This window comes from Lupinus angustifolius, chromosome LG17, assembly GCF_001865875.1.
Source record: "Lupinus angustifolius cultivar Tanjil chromosome LG17, LupAngTanjil_v1.0, whole genome shotgun sequence".
NCBI classification, from domain to species: domain Eukaryota; kingdom Viridiplantae; phylum Streptophyta; class Magnoliopsida; order Fabales; family Fabaceae; genus Lupinus; species Lupinus angustifolius.
In genome coordinates this window covers 555,362-573,114 of record NC_032025.1, presented here as the reverse complement: position 1 = coordinate 573,114, position 17,753 = coordinate 555,362, and the positions used below count along the sequence as shown (strand labels likewise).

The following is a 17,753-nucleotide window of genomic DNA, read 5'->3' as shown; positions in this document are numbered from 1 at the left end:
CAATTTTTTTTTGTGCAAGATCAGTCACTGAATAACATATTAGACATCATCATTCTATTAGAACAACAAATAAGCAAAACAAAGTTTCATTTCAATTTTCAAGTAACAAAGAAATAATTGGCTTACTTGTTCATAACCACAGCTGCGGATAGAATTCCCAACTTTCACCACCAGGTCATATACTTCTTTGTAACTTTGCCAGATGTACTTGCCAGGCTATAAAGAGTTATAAAAGTTATGCACTTAAGTCAGCTAAAATCCACAATTGAGCTGTACTCAACGTCAATGAATGGCAAGAAAGTTTCCAAAACACAAAGCTTAAACGTTGAAAGAGAGTTTACCTTCCCATCCACAATTTCACGGCGACCAAGCATTGGATTTGTCGGATATTTCTCAACAGATAATCTGTAAAAGTACTACACATTCAGAACTGAAATAACTAATAATTAATTACCACAAGCCCTAAATACTGTTGAATCTAATAGAGATCTGGATAAATACATGCCCTGTTTGGATTCTTAGATCAAGTGAAATCAAACCGTATATTAAAAAGTTGAAAAATATCCATCTCAACATTGAAAAATCACGTAGAATACGAATATGAATAACAAGGCATAGTTCACGATAACTGTATTTTACTGTCCTAAATAGCTAAGATTGAAAATCTACAAAACCTGACGCAGATAGAGAATTCTACTTCACTTAAAACAAAGCAAGCAAAAAAATTAAACAAAAACGCATACGACTTCAACTGATTCAGTATAATAAAATGAAGTACAGTGAATCGAGCAACAAACTTACAAAATCGAGATCATATATGAACCGAATTGAGTTAACTGAGTTGAATCGAAGTTCTATCGAATAATAAGATTGAAATAAAGAGAAGAATAGTTACCGAAACACATCCCAGCAAGAATCAAGACCTTGAATAGGAGAAGGAAAACCGTCTTTGGCGAAGAGACTACGATAAACTGGTCCCATAGATGGTTTAGCATCGCTACTTTCTTTGGCTTTCTCAACTTCAATGATGTATCTCTTCTCTGCCATCGAAACCTACAATTTGAATTCAAAACGAGAGACTAAGAAGTAAGAACAAGTTGTTATTATTACTACGCTCGCTGTGTTGACTCTGAATAATACAAACCAAAGAATTAGGTTTGGATTGGTCACCAACCGTTTTAAATATCCTTTAACACCGAAATGAGTGAGACTCCTCTCCATTAAGTACTATGTAAAAGTAAAGAAAATAACACACATTGACATTCATATCTTTTTATTTAAAATAAGGTTACACTTTTACCCTTAAACTACAAAGGAAAAAGTCATTTGTCTTCTCATTGCTTGAGAAGAGTCTTACTCCACCAAAACATTAATTAAATAATACTCTCTCCAATCATACCGCTCCGTGTTACTTGCTACAGTAGCATTTAATTGTTTTTTTTTTTACTTTTATCTTTTCATTTTTTTTTTAATTTTATGGATGGATTATTAATTTATAAAAGAGAAAAAAACGTAAAGGCAATTACAGTATATGACTTTTATATAGCTGATATGTTACAATAATTATATGACTCATGTAATTATATCTGTCAAAATTAGTTGAAATTTGTCATATCGGTCATTTTCAATTAAACCGTACCGGTCTTATAAGCCGATTTTTATTTAAAATTAAATTTTTAATGAAAATTAAAAAAAATTAACAAATTTTATTGATTTTTTAACATAAATGTTAATATATTATATATGTATATCTAAATTCGCCGGTATGCGGTTTAGTTATTGAACCATTGATTGAGCCGTTATATTATTGTACTAGTACCTTGGTCGGGTTGATGATCGATATATGATTAATAACACTGCTTTTATATATTGTTATTGTATTATTTATCATTATACTTAATATATATGATGAATGATACAATGACTATGTATAAATTTTTACATTAATATTACAATCAATATACAAACCAATAAATACTATTTTCTTTTTCTTTTTTTACTTTTATACTCACATAAGATAAGAGCTTATCTAATTCGTTATCTTTATTTTATTGTGTTCTTAACTTATCTTCATCATGAACTTCACTAAGCTCTACTTAGGTGGTTGAGAATTTTTTGTTTTGAAATTGGTGTTTGGGTTAAGAATAGTAGAAATGTTTTAAAAGAATAGAAGTTGAGTAAATTGATATTGACAAAATAGTTATAAAACTTGTTAAACAATTCATTTTTTTCAATACAATTTTACTTTGTTGGCATCCTTCTAAACCATAGAATGAATCCTTACCTATTATATCAACTTTTATTGGATAAATGATATTTTCAAAATTAATTTTCTCTGTTAAAATTTAAGGTTTGGTGGTTTTTTTCCCATTTTCAAAATAGTTCCATATTAATTTTTAATACAATAAAAAAAGATAAAACTTGATTATTTTAAAGGTGGATCATCTTAAACACCACCAATCCTCACCATTGGCCACCTCCACAATAATTATGACTACCATTCTAAGCAAAATAACCCCAACCACGAAATAAAATTTTAAATAATTTCTAAAAACTATAATTATTCGAGCTTAAAATCTAAAAGGATAATTGAATTCATAAGTTTGCATGTTATTATTTAGTTGTTCCATATCAAAAAAAGTTCTTAGACCTCCACTAGGACCAAATTGATTAAATATAATTTTTTTTGTCTATGTCCAAATTAACTTCAAAATGACATCCTATACTAATTACTCTAAAGTTTTTGCATATATGAAAAAGTAGATCAATTAAACCATCATTGTATTATTTTTTTACACACACCATGTTTTACACCATCTACTTATTTGTATATATTTCTACATTTTAGATCGTGTCATCAATTACTTTTCTCTCTTTTCTTTTCACTCTTTCTCACTTTTAATGTTAATATAGATTGTTATTGCTTCCTTTGAATTTTGTATTTATATTAACATGGCAACCACCAACTGTACAGGCAAGGTTGTATATCACATGAAACATTAATGTCATTGTACTTATCAAAGTCAACCACATGTTGCAGTTTATCTAAAAGTTTTTGTATCATAGATTGCTCATTACTCCATTATTATTAATTATTAATAAATTACTATTAATTATTACTCCACTCCATTTCATTTCAAAACTTTTGACACATACGATTTAAAAGTCAATAATTGGTATAAAAATTAAATTAAAAGAAAAGGAATAAATATAAGGTTAAATATAAAAACAATAAATAAGAGTAAAATTAAAATTAAAAAATAAATATGTGGTGATTTTCTAAAATCCATGTTAAAAGATAAAAAATATATGAATAGGGTATGACAGTTTGTCCAATCTTGTTCCATTACAAACTTTGTTGAGGGTGACCTACCCTATTATATCCACCAAGTGATCAAAAATATTGGAGGTTGTGTGTTGTTTTATGTTAGTACCAAAAAAAACTTGTAGTTTTACAAAGACTAACAACACGAATCACCCATTACTCCACAAATGGAATATTAGATCACAAACAAGAATACATGTCAAAGAAAGATCATTATGCCACAATAAATCTCATATTACCTCTCTTCCTGTTTAAGACTATTTTAGAGTTTTTTTTTATACCATCAATGATATTCCTTCACTCATTTTCTAGTAAATAACTAATGTCTTTTAGGTTTATTTTCTAGTAAGTAATCAATTTTTGTTAGATTTATTTTCTTGTAAGTAACTAATGTCTTTCAGGTTGTATAATTGTCTCTTCCAACAAATGTTCTTATAATAATCAAACATTTGATATTTTAATGATCTAACGATCTAATAGGACCTTATACAATCACACTACTAGACCAACACATTATTATAAGGTACATATTAATAATGTAATTTATGGGATTTATATTAAATGAATCTAATATTTTAACATTTTATCTCCATAATATAATTATTCAGTTTCACTTGTTATTTAGTTATTTAGGAATAGGATTATAAAAACAATTACCAGTGTTGTCAATTTCTAAAAATACAAATAAGGATAATTATTTAGGAAATGGTAAAGTCCATTCAAATGAAAAGGGGCAATTCCAACACTCCCAACTCTACATTCCTATTTATATACACGTGGAAGATCAAATAGATCACAAAAATTGCAAGGTTTAAATGTTTAAAACCTACTGGAAAAATCAAGTTGGGGAATGTACAGAACAATTAAAGAAAGTTCATGACATTACTGTCATATTTACACAAGTAGCACAGTTTTGAAGCTAATTTAAACTCACCAAACAAGGTGAAAAACATGTTAAATCTTAGTTGAATCATTGGGAGCTGATGTACTATATTCCAATTTGCATTCATTCTGCAAAGTTAATAACCATGAATTTACCTGAAAAAGGAATAATGGAGAGAAACTGTGTCATGCTATATCATGAAAATGTATGTAGCATGTAAATAGTAATCCTAATTTGATTATCGTTAGTATATATGCAGATAACAAAATGTAACAAGAATAACTCTCCCCAGAAACAAATGACATTAACTTAGACATACCTGTATCTTAGAACTGCTTGAGCATTCATATCGTAATCCATGACGAGTTAAAATATAAAAGGCATACCACATCTCGCCGTCTTCGCGCTTAAAACTAGGCAATCGGTCTACTTCAACAATATCGGATAGAAGCGTCGAGTCCTGAGGACTTAGATCTGCAATTTTCCCCTTCATCAGCAATTAAGAATGATAGCAGATTATCTGAAAGCTTAAAAAATATATATTTGATAGAGGGAACAATCTTCACATGAAACATACTTCAGCCTTTTCTAATAACTTAATATGAGTTGGTAGCAGAAAAAAAGAAGAAAAGGAGGGAAGATAGAAGGAAAACAACCAACTACATTACCTGTACACAACAAATATAAGAATAGACATTCACCATGGAGAACAAGAAAACGAGGAAGCCAATCATCTACATCAGTATCATCTATAGGTGCTGTTTCTCCCGGTAGCGCTGCCCATCTCTATTGAGAAAAACAAAACGCAAATTGGTATTTAAGTTATTAACTTGTTAAGAAAGAAAAACAAGGAAGCAGAAACTGATGCAAGGTTAAGTAATGGAGATTGGGACAGTCAGTACTTTTCGAATGTACAAATAGCCAGATAGACGAGCTGATCGCAAAATTTCATCAATATTTAGCAACCTGTTTGAAACAAAAAAAATCAAATTATTTATGGGAAACACATCTGTGTTTCTTAAGGCAGGTAAGAATTCCAAATAGATAGGGATGTTGTAATGACTAAAACACTGAATTTCCCTGATTTTTCAATGTAGCAATAATGCCAAGAATTCGCTATGTAAAATGAAAGCAAAAGGAATTTAAACTTCATTTAATTCTCACTACTCAATAACGCTTGTCACGAGTCCAAATATATGCCTAGCATCTGAAAATTTCTAACTGTCATTTACTTGTTTCAATGTCTTCAGTAATCTGACAAAAAGAGAAATACACAAATACAAGAAGAAAAGCAACCAAAGCCAATTGCAAATTGATGGGAAGTGACTTATGTTTTATATGTTGACACAAAAAAGCCCATAGCAGTAAAGTTCTGGGTTACTCACTTGGCCTTCAATTGAGCTTCTCTGTCTTCTATATCAGCAAGCTCTGATCGAAGTGACTCTACTTCTGCAGCTGTTAGCTCAACCTATAAAACATGATTTATCTTCGTAAGAATATACAACAGAACCTTCACCAAATACAAAAGGTGCATTATGCAAAAGGTGCTCAAAGGTCAAAACAAACCTTTCCCTTGCCACCTTTAATAGGGCTCCATGGCAGCCCCCGAAGAGTAAACAATTTCAACATGAAACCGGCCTTAATGTTGTCACCAGGTGGCATCAGGATTTAAACTAAGTGAGATTGAGTTCTTGATTTCAAATAGACTCAAACTCTCTCGATGACTTTCTGATTGTTGTTTTCTTCTTTTCCCTTTTCTGTCAAGAAATTATACTTCAAAGAGATAACAGTTCCAGGTTATGTAATAGAAGGTGCTCTCTGCTCTAAGGAGATTCTACACTTAATGTTGGAGATTGAAAGTGATTGAGGGATGGCCTTTATTCTCGCCGGACCATCATACATGAAATTGATCTTCTTCGAGAAGGAAAGGTACACACCTATAAATAGGAACACAAGACAGTAATGATAACCACAAATGAGGAATTATCCTGAAACAGTTACAACACCAAAAGGTCATATATGAATTGACTATTGAGTACTCTAATGACGGTATCTTCGGCATCACCTCCCTTAACTAAGTCATATATTGCAAAACACGTTTTTTCTGAATTTAAAGCTTTATATTCCTTTTAGTAAACTATATGATTATAACATGGTTACCAAAATTTGAAAAGTACAACAAGGCAAATTCACGAATAGGTATAAAATAATAACAACCAAGGTTTAGTCTCATTAAGTGGAGTCGGCTAAACGGATCGAAAGATGACATAATGTTCTATCATAAATCATGTTTATTAACAAAGTGTTGATTTTTAAGTCTTTCCTAATAATTTGACCTATGTTTTTCTTGACTCCCTCTGCCTCTACAAATTGGACTAACCTCCATTTTATCTACTCTCCTTATTGTGGCTTCTACTGGTCTCCAACATGTATGCCCAAACAACCTAAGAAAGTGAGATCTACCATCTTTTCTATAATAACAGCTATCTCAACTTTCTCTCTAATGCATTTATTCCTAATTATATCTTCCCTAGTGTGTGCACTCATCCAATGAAACATTCTCATATCCACTACATTGAGAACATTCTCCATCTGACACTTTACAACCAACATTCAGTCCTATATAACATTGCAAGTCTTATAGCTATGCAGTAACATATTTCCGTAAGTTTGAGGAACAACTTTCTATCACATATAACATCTTAAGCACTACTGAACCATTAAAAATGTAGATAAAAGCTTATTCCATTGATTTAACAACAATCTGATAGGGACTACACCAGAATAGAGATATAATGCAGTATTATTGATAGAAATCACTAAGAATTGTAATTAATTCTCTCTGTAACTTAGAACTCTCCCTTACTTCCCTTTATATTCTATGTCTGTATTTATAACAGACTAAACTAAATAATTAACTCAACAATCAGCTCTCTATCTACTTGCACCGCCGTTGGCTTATCCTTTCATTAAGGGAACACGCCGCCTTGACCTCTCGTCAGGAAGACTTTCGACACAAGGATCCCTCATGGATCTACCGACCACTTGTCGCTTCAATACTCTGTTGAGCCGTCGAACCATGGGCGGCTCTAATACCACTTGTTGGGAGATCTTCATCCATGGGTAACAACATTCCTCCATGGGCTAAGTTAAAGAAGCACAGAAGTGTACTTGACACCACGTCTTGACCCAAAACCTTAAGGCATTAACTCTATGGTTTCATCCATCCACTTATATTCTCTTTAACTCATTCATTCTTGCCCAATGTGGGACTTCTTCATTCACACTTGAATACCCAACAGTATTAACAATCAGGTTTAGTGATTGTTGAATTAAGCTCTCCTCTAAAATAGTTACAAGTAAAATCTTTAACAATATTTATACAGTCCTAAACCCTATAAACATGAATAAGTAACACAGATTATAAAAACAGATTGTTCCAAACCAGATAATTCAAAAAAAACAGATGTAATCTGAAGAAGCTCACAATTACAACGATGAAACAATATGAATCAATATTTTATGATCTAATCACAACAGCGACGATCGCAGATAAACACGATGAATCCAAGGTTTATTGTGAAGTAAAATAAATAATAAATAAAAAGAAGAAGCGTAGAAAAGAATTGAAAGTGAATGATAATAGGTACCTGTTGTAGGAGAGAGATGAGAAGAGAAGAAGAAAAAGGGAACTGAACCACACCACACGCTACTTTCTACTCTCGCCTCCTTTTTATTTAATTATATATATACTTCCCTTTGCATGTTAAATTACTTCCCCAACGTTTACCATTGATTTTGATTACTTTTTTTGAAAACTCAATAATAATGAAGTTAAGTATCAATGATATATGATATAATAATAGTATATAAAACTTATACACTATCAATGCATAAATGTTTTATTCTTATTATATATCTATCTCCTAATATTAAGCCCCTTAGCATTATCTATATTTTCTATCTTCATCTGATTAACTAGATAAACATAAATAACGAGATTTGTTTGACAAAATTAGCTTAGCCATAATAATGTATGTTTATTAGTTGTAGTTGCATATGTAGCTTATTAAATTAAATTGTTTGGTGAAATTAGATGTAGAATTGTTAAACTAAATAATGTTTACATATATTATAATTTACTATTTATTTAATTTTATATAGTTAAATATAATCGTTAATTAAAGTAAATAAATATTTATTTATAATTAAATAATTAAACTTATTTATTTGATAAATTTATTATTAATTTTATAATCAAACAAATATTTAAAAAATGGTAAAATTATTAGTAATTTTATAATCAAACAAATATTTTTAAAATGGTAAAATTATTAGTAATTTCATAATTAGGTATTTAATTATCTACTAATTTTGTAATGTTATTATTAATTATTCCTAATAATTATTATTTTATTTATGATTAATTTATAATTAATAGTATGTAATTTGGTAAATATTAATAGAGTAAAATTAATCAATCAATTATTGAAATTTTGAACATTCTTTTTGAAAAGTTACCTGAAATAGGTTTTTAAAAATTATGTTTCAAACGCTATAAATTCTTTTTTTCAAATTCTCTAAGTTATTTTGACCCATGCTATCTTATTATTTTTTACTAGTAATGATATATTTTTTAACTAAATTGTCATACTCATGATAAAATGATTTATTATATAAGAAAAAATTGTTACAAATAATAAGATAATAACAATTTAAACAATAACTATCAAAATAAACAAAACTAATTAAATAAGATAAGTTTATATCAAGCCAAACATATCTATGAATGGCAACGGGGCGGGTTTTCACATACCCAAACCCAAATTCGAAATTCAAAATCCGAACACAAACTCAATGGAGTTGAAAATAAAAATACAATCCCCGAACCTGAAAAACCCAAAAATGATAAAGTATTAAGGAAAATATGATATTATTTTCGTGTAATTTTTCTCTAACATTTCTATTTTCTCTTGTATTATTTCATTTCTTTTATGTTTGAAAATCTAATAGTATCTAAAGTAAAATTAGAAATTAAAAACAATTGTCAAATGATAGAAATTTCAATTTTAAATTGAATTATTTTACTTCGGGACGGGTTAGGGTATTTGTTATACCAAACCCGAACCCAAAATTCAAACATGGGTAAAACCTGAGCCCAATCACATCGGATTTTCTCCATTAAATTTAGGTTCAGTTCGGACGGATATCCACGGGTTCAATTTTTATTATCATCCCTAAATATATCTATCATGAGACAAGATGTAAAACATTATATATATTCCAAGTAACCTTTTAGACCGTTGACATACAACATGTTTGGTGTATAGGTGAGATAAGACTAAATAGTTTAATGTATAACAAGAGAAAATGTAATGTAGGTTTTGACATTTTGTCAACCCAGGACAAAAAAATTATGTGACACTTGGATTAATATATGAAACTTAAATATTAAATTATATAATATTTTTAAAATAAACTTAAACCAATATAGGTTTGATACAAATGTAAGAACGCGAAATATGTTCATTGGAGACTTAAGTCTATTTTTATGAGGTAATATTTTTAATGATTCCTTTATTTTAATTATACACTAAAAAGAATAAGGGTTATGTGTGGCACACTTGCCACACACCCTAAAGGGTTGGCCTTGACTAAATGAACTCATGAATCATGATACATATATATGGAGATCACTTCTTTCTAATGGTATCTAATTCATATTCAAAGTCAATCATATATTGACATATGAATAAAAGAAAAAATTTAAAGATAAAAATAGCATTCTAATTGGTTTTGGATGGAGAGTGAAATATCATTTGAGACATATGATCGTTTTCGAATGATACACATACATTCATCCTTTTGTGATTCTCCAAATGATAGTCAATGTGATATTTGTCAAATGATAGTCAATGTGACCCCTTTTGAAAATTTTATTAGTCAAACATTAAATAAGATAAGTTTAGGTTTGGATACAAAACGAAAAGGGGGTGTAGCTCATATGGTAGAGCGCTCGCTTCGCATGCGAGAGGCACGGGGTTCGATTCCCCGCACCTCCACTTCTATTTGTTTTTAAAATCATCCTTCTTACGTGTCCAACTACTTATGACTTTACAGTTATTAATATTATTATTATGAATTTAATGTGATGAACCCATTCTACTAAATATTGGGCAATGATTAAGCATTCACTTTCCTACTGTTCTTGTTTCTCATCTTCATAAGCATTTTCTCCATGACGAATAGTGCTGATTAATCATTCACTTTGCTCTAGTCATATTTTTAAAAGTTAAATGAATGATTAGATTTAAGAGTTGATAGTCTATACCGTGAAGAAAAGAAAAAGAGGGTCCATCTTTAGAAACAATTTGCATGAGTTGGGTTGAACTTGGTGGCAAAGCTCTCACTTTGTTTTTTTAATGCAATTGCATAGCCATGGTTAAAACTCAAAATTGCTAATTAATTTATCTTTATCCTCCACCAATTTCGTTGTCATTAACAAATATGGCAATTCAATATGATTAAAGCACTTGAATCATAATACACTTCACTCAACCTTTCTATAAATAGAAAGAAACTATCACAAAAAAGATTTTTATACTCGTATTATCCTTTTACCTTCTTTTCATATACCTTCACTTATTTTGGCTTGAGCATATATGTAAGATGAGTTGGATTGAGTTGACTAAGGTTTGTCCCTTACTTGACTTTAAATGTTGATTGAGTCAGTTTTTGAATCCAGACTCTGTCATAAATCTGAAGCTAACCCGAACCTAAATGTTAATTGAGTCAACTTTTGAACCTGAACACAACTCTAGACATGATTTAGTATAATGCATATCTTTTTTAAATAAAGTATTCTTAATATTATTTATTATTATGAAATTTAACATATATATATATATATATATTATTAATCATGTATATATATGATATAAAAATTAGAGAATCACTGATATTTTCGACCAAAGAGATGTCATTACTCTATAGATAATTGAATAAATACACATAAAAGCACGATGAGTGAGTATCCATAAGACGACTATAGGGCTGAATCATGCTTGTCAGCTACCTCACCTTAAATATCATCAAAGTCTAATTTTTAAACTGTAACCCAACCATAGACCTGATGAGACCCAACCATAGACCCGATGAGACCCAACCATAGACCCGATGAGACCTAACCCTAAATTCGACGAGACCCAACTCTATTCGAGCCAATCATGATTAAGCTAAGCCGAGTGAGTGGATTGGATCGAGTCCAGTTCACCCTTACTTGAACGCTAGAGTTCGTTTTCACGTACTCACCCAAGACAGCCCAAATGTTAACTATTATCCGAATACAACTGGAAGATCCATACTTTGACCTACCACCGACATAATAAAGAACAATATTTATGCATTAATGATATAGGATGATGTGCTACATATGTAAAAAAATATATTTCAAACATACATATTAAATTGTTACTAATAATCTTTAGAGTAAATGTCATTTTGGTTTCTAAAAAATTGTATGTATACTTGAAAATTTGTAAATCTCATAAAAGGTTTTCAAAAAAATTAAGTGTGAATAAATTAATATTTTTCGCACATTAAACATGAATTATTTTGATCATATTCATAATTTTTAAGTACTAATTGGAACTTTTATTTTTTAGATTAAATTGGTGCAAATGAAAATTCTAACAAAATGAATATGCTATGTTCTCCCTATAACTCCTACTGAACCAACAAGAAAAAAGAAAAAAGAAAAAACTACAGGTAAGGGCTCTTTTGGTGTTGAAAGGCACTTATGGCAGCTAATAGCGTTAAAGTGTCGGTAGTATGTAAAACACATATATGGTTTAACGAAGCAACGAATGATTAAGCCGAACATGTTCAAAATAAAATAAACCCTAATCACTGCCGTCAACATTATGCTAATTATTATGGGTACACATCTATGTGTCACTCTATGTGTTAAGAAATATAGTTGACCAGAAAAATATTTAATAATTACAATTTTAACTTAAATAGTTTTTTCAACCAATCAAAAGTGATAGATACATGGAGTGGTACAAAAAGTGGAATAACAGATATGTACCCAATCATTATTATACAAAGAGAAACTAATTGGGATGAGATGTCCTCATTCATATCTCAATTAGTTGATGTACCAAGCTGATGAGAAGACTCTATTCATTTAAAAAAATATAAAAAAATATTTTAATATTATTTTATGAATTTTGATTCATTCGGGACATGAATGCGAAAAAATTACGGGAAATGTGATCCTTGTCCAAATGAAACAGACATTCTGGATTTCCACGTGGCTGATCTGTCACTCACCTCCATAAATATTGGCATAAATACACCATCTTAATTAAAAACCTTATGAGAAAATAACACATTACAAATTTATCTCCCAAATTTCTCTCCTCTTTCTTCTTCTTTCTTCAATATGGCTTCTAGTGTCACTATTAACATTACTAATACCTCCTCTTATATAAATCCACCGCCTCATTTTATTTCACATGCTAAGGTTTCAAATCCATCATCACTACCAAATTCTTCATCATCCTCTGTCGTTTCATCTCAAAACGGTTTTATGATTTCAAAAACTGTTTTGGTTACCGGCGGAGCCGGTTACATTGGGACCCACACCGTTCTTCAACTATTACTCGCTGGTTTCAAAACTGTGGTTGTGGATAACTTTGATAATTCTTCTGATGTTGCCATTCGAAGAGTGAAGGAACTCGCTGGAGAATTTGGGAATAACCTTTCGTTTCATAAGGTACTCTCAATTCAGATTCGTTTAATTCGTTTTTAGTTCGTTTTTTTGTTAATCCGTTATTGATGGTTTATTTAGGTTTATCATTTCATGTGTTTCTATTTTTGGATTTTTGGATTTATGTAATCTAGTGATTTATAGAGGTTTTTTTGTTTTTGATAGTTGATTTAGTGTTTACCAATTTGTGCTTGCTATTACTGATTTTGTGGAATTTTTAAATGATTTCTTGTAACTTTGTGATTGCGGTGGGTCCAAAAGGCACGTTGTTAAGAAAGATACGGTGACACGTTATAATTTAGGTGTGTTTTAGAGTAGTTGTATTAGTTGCCATGTCTGCTTCAAATCAATATGAAAAGTTCATGATGTACTTTTTATGTGATATAATAATGGAGAATCGACTGGTTTATGTTGTAGTTAGATCCAATCTTGTTATAGTGGTTTGTGTGGTGTCTTATTTGATTTACACTTTTGAATTTTATTCTATGCCCAATTTGTTGACATCCTGTCCACAAGAGTTAGTTCAGTTGATAGAGCAACCAGATGTGTGAGCATGTGGTTCAAACTCGACGACCGCACAATTCCACCTTGGCGTAAAAAAAATCGCAAGAATTTTTTTAACTGGTCTACAATTACAGAGTCAGGTTAATAATTGTAAACACAAATTTGTGTCGAGGTTAAGGAATCAAGAAAGGTAAAAAAGTTTTATTTGAAAATGAATACATCACTTGCCAATAAAACCTAACATCTAATGATTCCTTGCCAAAACAGTTATAAATAAAATTTAGTTATGGGTGCTGGTTTTGTTAGGACTATTTAAAATCTAATGGCCCTGCTTTATTTGCAAATATTCTAACAGTGGTTGGTACACAAACTAAATATAGATGCCAAGAACATTAATTACTATATTTAGTAATTTGTTGGCTAAGTGAAGTCAGGCATACTTACAGGTATGTTTATTATGGTGATGACTGACCGTTTTTATTATATTTTGCCTTATGCAGGCAGACCTCCGGGACAGAGATGCACTTGAGCAAATTTTTGTTTCTACAAAGTAATGATTATGACACAAGTTTCTGTAATAGTAATGATAAAAATGTTTTGTCTCATATATCGGTGCTTCATATTCTCGACTTGATCATTGATCTTACAAATGTTATGGATCTCTTTATCCTGTGTTGTAGGTTTGATGCTGTGATACATTTTGCTGGATTGAAAGCAGTAGGTGAAAGTGTGCAGAAACCATTGCTCTACTACAACAACAACTTGAATGGGACAATCACTCTCTTGGAAGTGATGGCTGCCCATGGATGCAAGAAGGTAAGTTCACTTTTGTTTCTTGGCCCGACATAATAGCTTTTAACTTCATGGAAAGAATATTAATTAGTGTCAGAATATATGGTGTCTTAATGTCTTCTACTGTCATAGCGGAAAGTATTAAATTATCATGTGACCAATTTTGGTTGAGATTGACATGTCTTGTGAGATTGGTTATGTACTATACTGCATTGATGCCACCCTATGCTTATTTCACTGATTTTGTATTTATTTTAATAATTTCAGCTTGTGTTCTCATCTTCAGCCACTGTATATGGTTGGCCAAAGGAGGTTCCATGTACAGAAGAGTTCCCTCTGTCAGCAGCGAATCCATATGGACGAACTAAGGTATGATATTCTATTAAGGGTATTTGTTGTTGTTGTAGTTGGATGGTGGAAGGGATAAGGATAATGATGGCTGCTGGAGAGATATTGGTTTTGAAATGAATTTTCTGTCTTTGCCAATTACTCTTGGTGTCATGTACAAAGCATGTATATTATTTGGTAAAAAAGGCCTAGCAATGCTTGAGGTCCACCTAATCGGATTCCTTGTAATTTTCCAGTCTTAATTTCTTTCCCCTTTATCGTAATAAAAGTTGAACTGTAGAGTATTGATGATAGTAATGCTTGTCTTGAAATCTTTTAATTATATCTGATGAGAGGTTTTTCTTTCAGCTTATAATTGAAGAAATTTGCCGTGATGTCTACAATTCAGAGCAAGATTGGAAAATAATCTTGTTGAGATACTTCAACCCAGTCGGCGCACATCCTAGTGGTTATATTGGGGAGGACCCTCGAGGAATTCCAAACAACCTCATGCCGTTTGTTCAGCAAGTAGCAGTTGGAAGACGACCCACACTGACCGTTTTTGGAAATGATTATAATACGATCGATGGCACTGGGGTATTTCTCACTGGTTTCAACTACACTGAAATTTTTCCTTAAAGATATACACTAAGTTTTAGCAAAGCTCATACCACCCACCTATTCCCGGGTTGGGAATATTTTGATTCTTTACAAGTTAAATTTCATAGGGGATGTCGACATCCTAAATTACCTTCATTACAATTGGGCCTTTTAATGTGCACAGTGTCTCCCTGTCATACTATTTAAATTACCATGATAGATTTCTGCTTAATTAAACTACCTTCCCCCATTAGGTGGTTTCTGTTGGATGCCCGGGTTCATGTATTTATTTTTTATCTTGGAATTTATACTTTTGGTTTTTCTCCGTGGATCTTACTGGATGGCTCTTATCTTTTTCTCAGGTTCGCGATTTCATTCATGTTGTTGATTTAGCATATGGGCACATTGCTGCATTGCTTAAATTAGATGAATCTAATATAGGTATTATTAATAGTTGTATCTTTTAAAAGCTTGCTGTGTTATGGTTTCATACATTATAAGGTACCGGAAATTGGTATCATTTTGGTAAGATTTATGTCTTCAATTTTCATGGTGTGCATATACAGGTTGTGAGGTTTATAACTTGGGAACAGGAAAGGGAACATCAGTTTTGGAGATGGTTAGAGCTTTTGAACAGGCCTCGGGAAAGGTAATAGATTAATGTTTCTATTTCTCTTCTTGCATCTATCACCATAATCCTTGCTGTCAACTTCAGTGTGCTATTTTCTAAACCATTTTATTGCTCACATGCTGTTTTTTTATAATAAAAAACTTGGGGAAGGGATCTTTTGAATTTTGTTGAGAATGTAGCCCTTTGTGTGACAGACTTAGTGTAGTTATGTGGTTTGCGCTTCGTAATCTAATCGTTTTGCAGTTTGGTGTTTGCATGATTTGGCCCTAAGCTAAAATTGTGTACGGGTTCGAAACAGTAATAGGCTTAATTGGTTTCTCTAACTTGTTTGCCGTATGGAGTGGACATGAGAAATGGGCAACAAAGCCTTCTGAAAAACAACTAATCTCAGAGATTTTTTATATGGCACTCATCTTCTTTAGGTTTGAATGTCATTTTTAGCTAGCTCATATTTTTCTGTATATGAATAATTAACTTGAACTACTATTTAATTGTGCAGAAAATTCCACTTTTGATGGCTGGCCGGAGACCTGGTGATGCTGAAATTGTTTATGCATCAACAGAGAAAGCAGAAAGAGAACTTAACTGGAAGTAAGTCTTAATTTGCTTTCAATTAAGTAGGTTCATTACATTACACTAATGTTTTGTGATTTTCTTGCCCGGTTTCGACATTACCATCCTTTTGATAATCATCATTCTCCTCCTCCTGAATATTCTAGCTGTGATATTAAGTAGACATTCTCTTGTAATGAAATGCTGTCATCACCTACATCAATCTCTTCAAATTTGCAATTATTATATTAGGGAGAATTTTCATTGAATAAATAGGTTTTAGCATTTTGCTGAATTCACCCATTTATAATGCCGTGTGCAGGGCAAAATATGGCATTGATGAGATGTGCCGTGATCAATGGAATTGGGCTAGCAAAAACCCTTATGGCTATGGATCTGAGGAGGATTCTACAGATTGATGTTGATAATCGTAAATATAATATATACTATATACGTTCCCTTTCGGGTTCTTCTTTGAACCCTGTCAAAACGTAGGTCTTGTGAATTTAGTTTCTCTTACAGCATTCTTTAGCCATTTAAGATGACGAATAACTTTGTGTTATTATGATTTATTATAGTTACATGGTAAGGAAGTAGTGAGTGGTTAACTCCATTGTAATTTAAAAGGTTCCTTAGGTTCTGCCTCACAGGTTATTGGTTTATTGGTTATTGTTAGATGAGGATTCTGTCATATTCTATACTAACATGGCAGATTGGAAGCTTTCTGTTTTGTAAATCTAAATCATTCAATTTATTTAAACTAAGACTAACAGATAATATTCTTTTCCTTATCTAGATTAAAGTTTTAGAATTACAGTACTGTGTGAAATTTTGCATTGGTTCTCTCTTGATTGCGCAAGTTGTAAGCGCTTTTCTGCAGCTGCAACCCCGAGCCTCCTATGTATGACAGCAATAAGCCCTAAAATCATAAATAATTTGCTTTTGTTCGATTAGGTGTTTAAGCATACGACTATTGAATTTTAAGTCATTTTTCTTCTTCATTATAACGTTTTTAATTTTATGAAAACTATTTATACCATCCATGTCTATATAACATACAAAGGTGTGATTGGAAAATGGGCAATGGTACAATTAAAAGGTTAGCAGTAATTGAACCCACAACCAGAGAACAAGACAATTAAAAGGCCAGGCATTGAATTTTGGTAGTGATCATTTTCAATTGGGAAAAGGTTCTGTTTACAACGACTCTGTGAAATGATTTTTAGTCGATAAGATAATTTATTAACTAAGATGTTAAATCTAAGTTCAATCCAACTGCACCAGTGGCTTTTGTTTGTGCCTAGTCTTATCTCCAAGTTCTTCTTCTTAATTAAAAAAGTAACTCAACGAGCTTTAAATAAATCAA

At 31.3% G+C, this 17,753-nt stretch overlaps 3 protein-coding genes and 1 non-coding gene across 5 annotated transcripts in view; 2 read left to right on the top strand and 2 right to left on the bottom strand.

The window, feature by feature from the left end:
• Positions 1-13,864, bottom strand: part of LOC109331118 (long chain acyl-CoA synthetase 4-like) — a 21,768-nt gene extending 7,904 nt beyond the window's left edge. Inside the window, exons 1-5 of the mRNA XM_019565421.1 lie at positions 13,851-13,864; positions 8,778-8,786; positions 896-1,064; positions 342-405; positions 127-216 (exon numbers count right to left, since the gene is read on the bottom strand). Coding sequence (XP_019420966.1) covers positions 127-216; positions 342-405; positions 896-1,047 — 306 coding nt within the window. The 5' untranslated portion in view covers positions 1,048-1,064; positions 8,778-8,786; positions 13,851-13,864. The remainder of the gene's footprint in view (positions 1-126; positions 217-341; positions 406-895; positions 1,065-8,777; positions 8,787-13,850) is intronic.
• LOC109331121 lies at positions 4,187-7,968 on the bottom strand. Of its 2 annotated transcripts, none has more exons than XM_019565425.1 (7): positions 7,859-7,968; positions 5,775-6,145; positions 5,594-5,676; positions 5,111-5,174; positions 4,877-4,994; positions 4,528-4,682; positions 4,187-4,363 (listed from the first exon to the last, which is right to left on the bottom strand). In XM_019565425.1, exons 2-7 carry the CDS (start codon positions 5,868-5,870, stop codon positions 4,280-4,282), a joined length of 600 nt encoding a protein of 199 aa, XP_019420970.1. In that variant the 5' UTR covers positions 5,871-6,145; positions 7,859-7,968; the 3' UTR covers positions 4,187-4,279. The 2 variants fall into 2 exon arrangements, with proteins under 2 accessions (XP_019420970.1, XP_019420971.1); XM_019565426.1 differs by lacking the exon at positions 7,859-7,968 and adding an exon at positions 7,696-7,715.
• Positions 10,198-10,270, top strand: TRNAA-CGC. The gene has a single exon. It is a non-coding gene; the product is annotated as a tRNA-Ala (tRNA).
• LOC109331120 (UDP-glucose 4-epimerase GEPI48-like) lies at positions 12,589-17,197 on the top strand. Its single transcript, XM_019565424.1, has 9 exons — positions 12,589-12,987; positions 13,986-14,035; positions 14,166-14,301; positions 14,545-14,646; positions 14,974-15,201; positions 15,567-15,645; positions 15,771-15,853; positions 16,335-16,426; positions 16,710-17,197. Exons 1-9 carry the CDS (start codon positions 12,655-12,657, stop codon positions 16,804-16,806), a joined length of 1,200 nt encoding a protein of 399 aa, XP_019420969.1. The 5' UTR covers positions 12,589-12,654; the 3' UTR covers positions 16,807-17,197.

Bases quoted from the DNA above. Each gene is read 5' to 3' on its own strand.
- LOC109331121 (XM_019565425.1), bottom strand. From the start codon at position 5,870: ATGCCACCTGGTGACAACATTAAGGCCGGTTTCATGTTGAAATTGTTT. The intron at 5,175-5,593 runs GTGAGTAACCCA...TGTTTCAAACAG, and splicing joins GAAGCTCAATTGAAGGCCAA to GTTGCTAAATATTGATGAAA. The intron at 4,364-4,527 runs GTATGTCTAAGT...TTCCTTTTTCAG, and splicing joins CAAGCAGTTCTAAGATACAG to GTAAATTCATGGTTATTAAC.
- LOC109331120 (XM_019565424.1), top strand. From the start codon at position 12,655: ATGGCTTCTAGTGTCACTATTAACATTACTAATACCTCCTCTTATATA. The intron at 14,302-14,544 runs GTAAGTTCACTT...TAATAATTTCAG, and splicing joins CTGCCCATGGATGCAAGAAG to CTTGTGTTCTCATCTTCAGC. The intron at 14,647-14,973 runs GTATGATATTCT...TTTTTCTTTCAG, and splicing joins ATCCATATGGACGAACTAAG to CTTATAATTGAAGAAATTTG.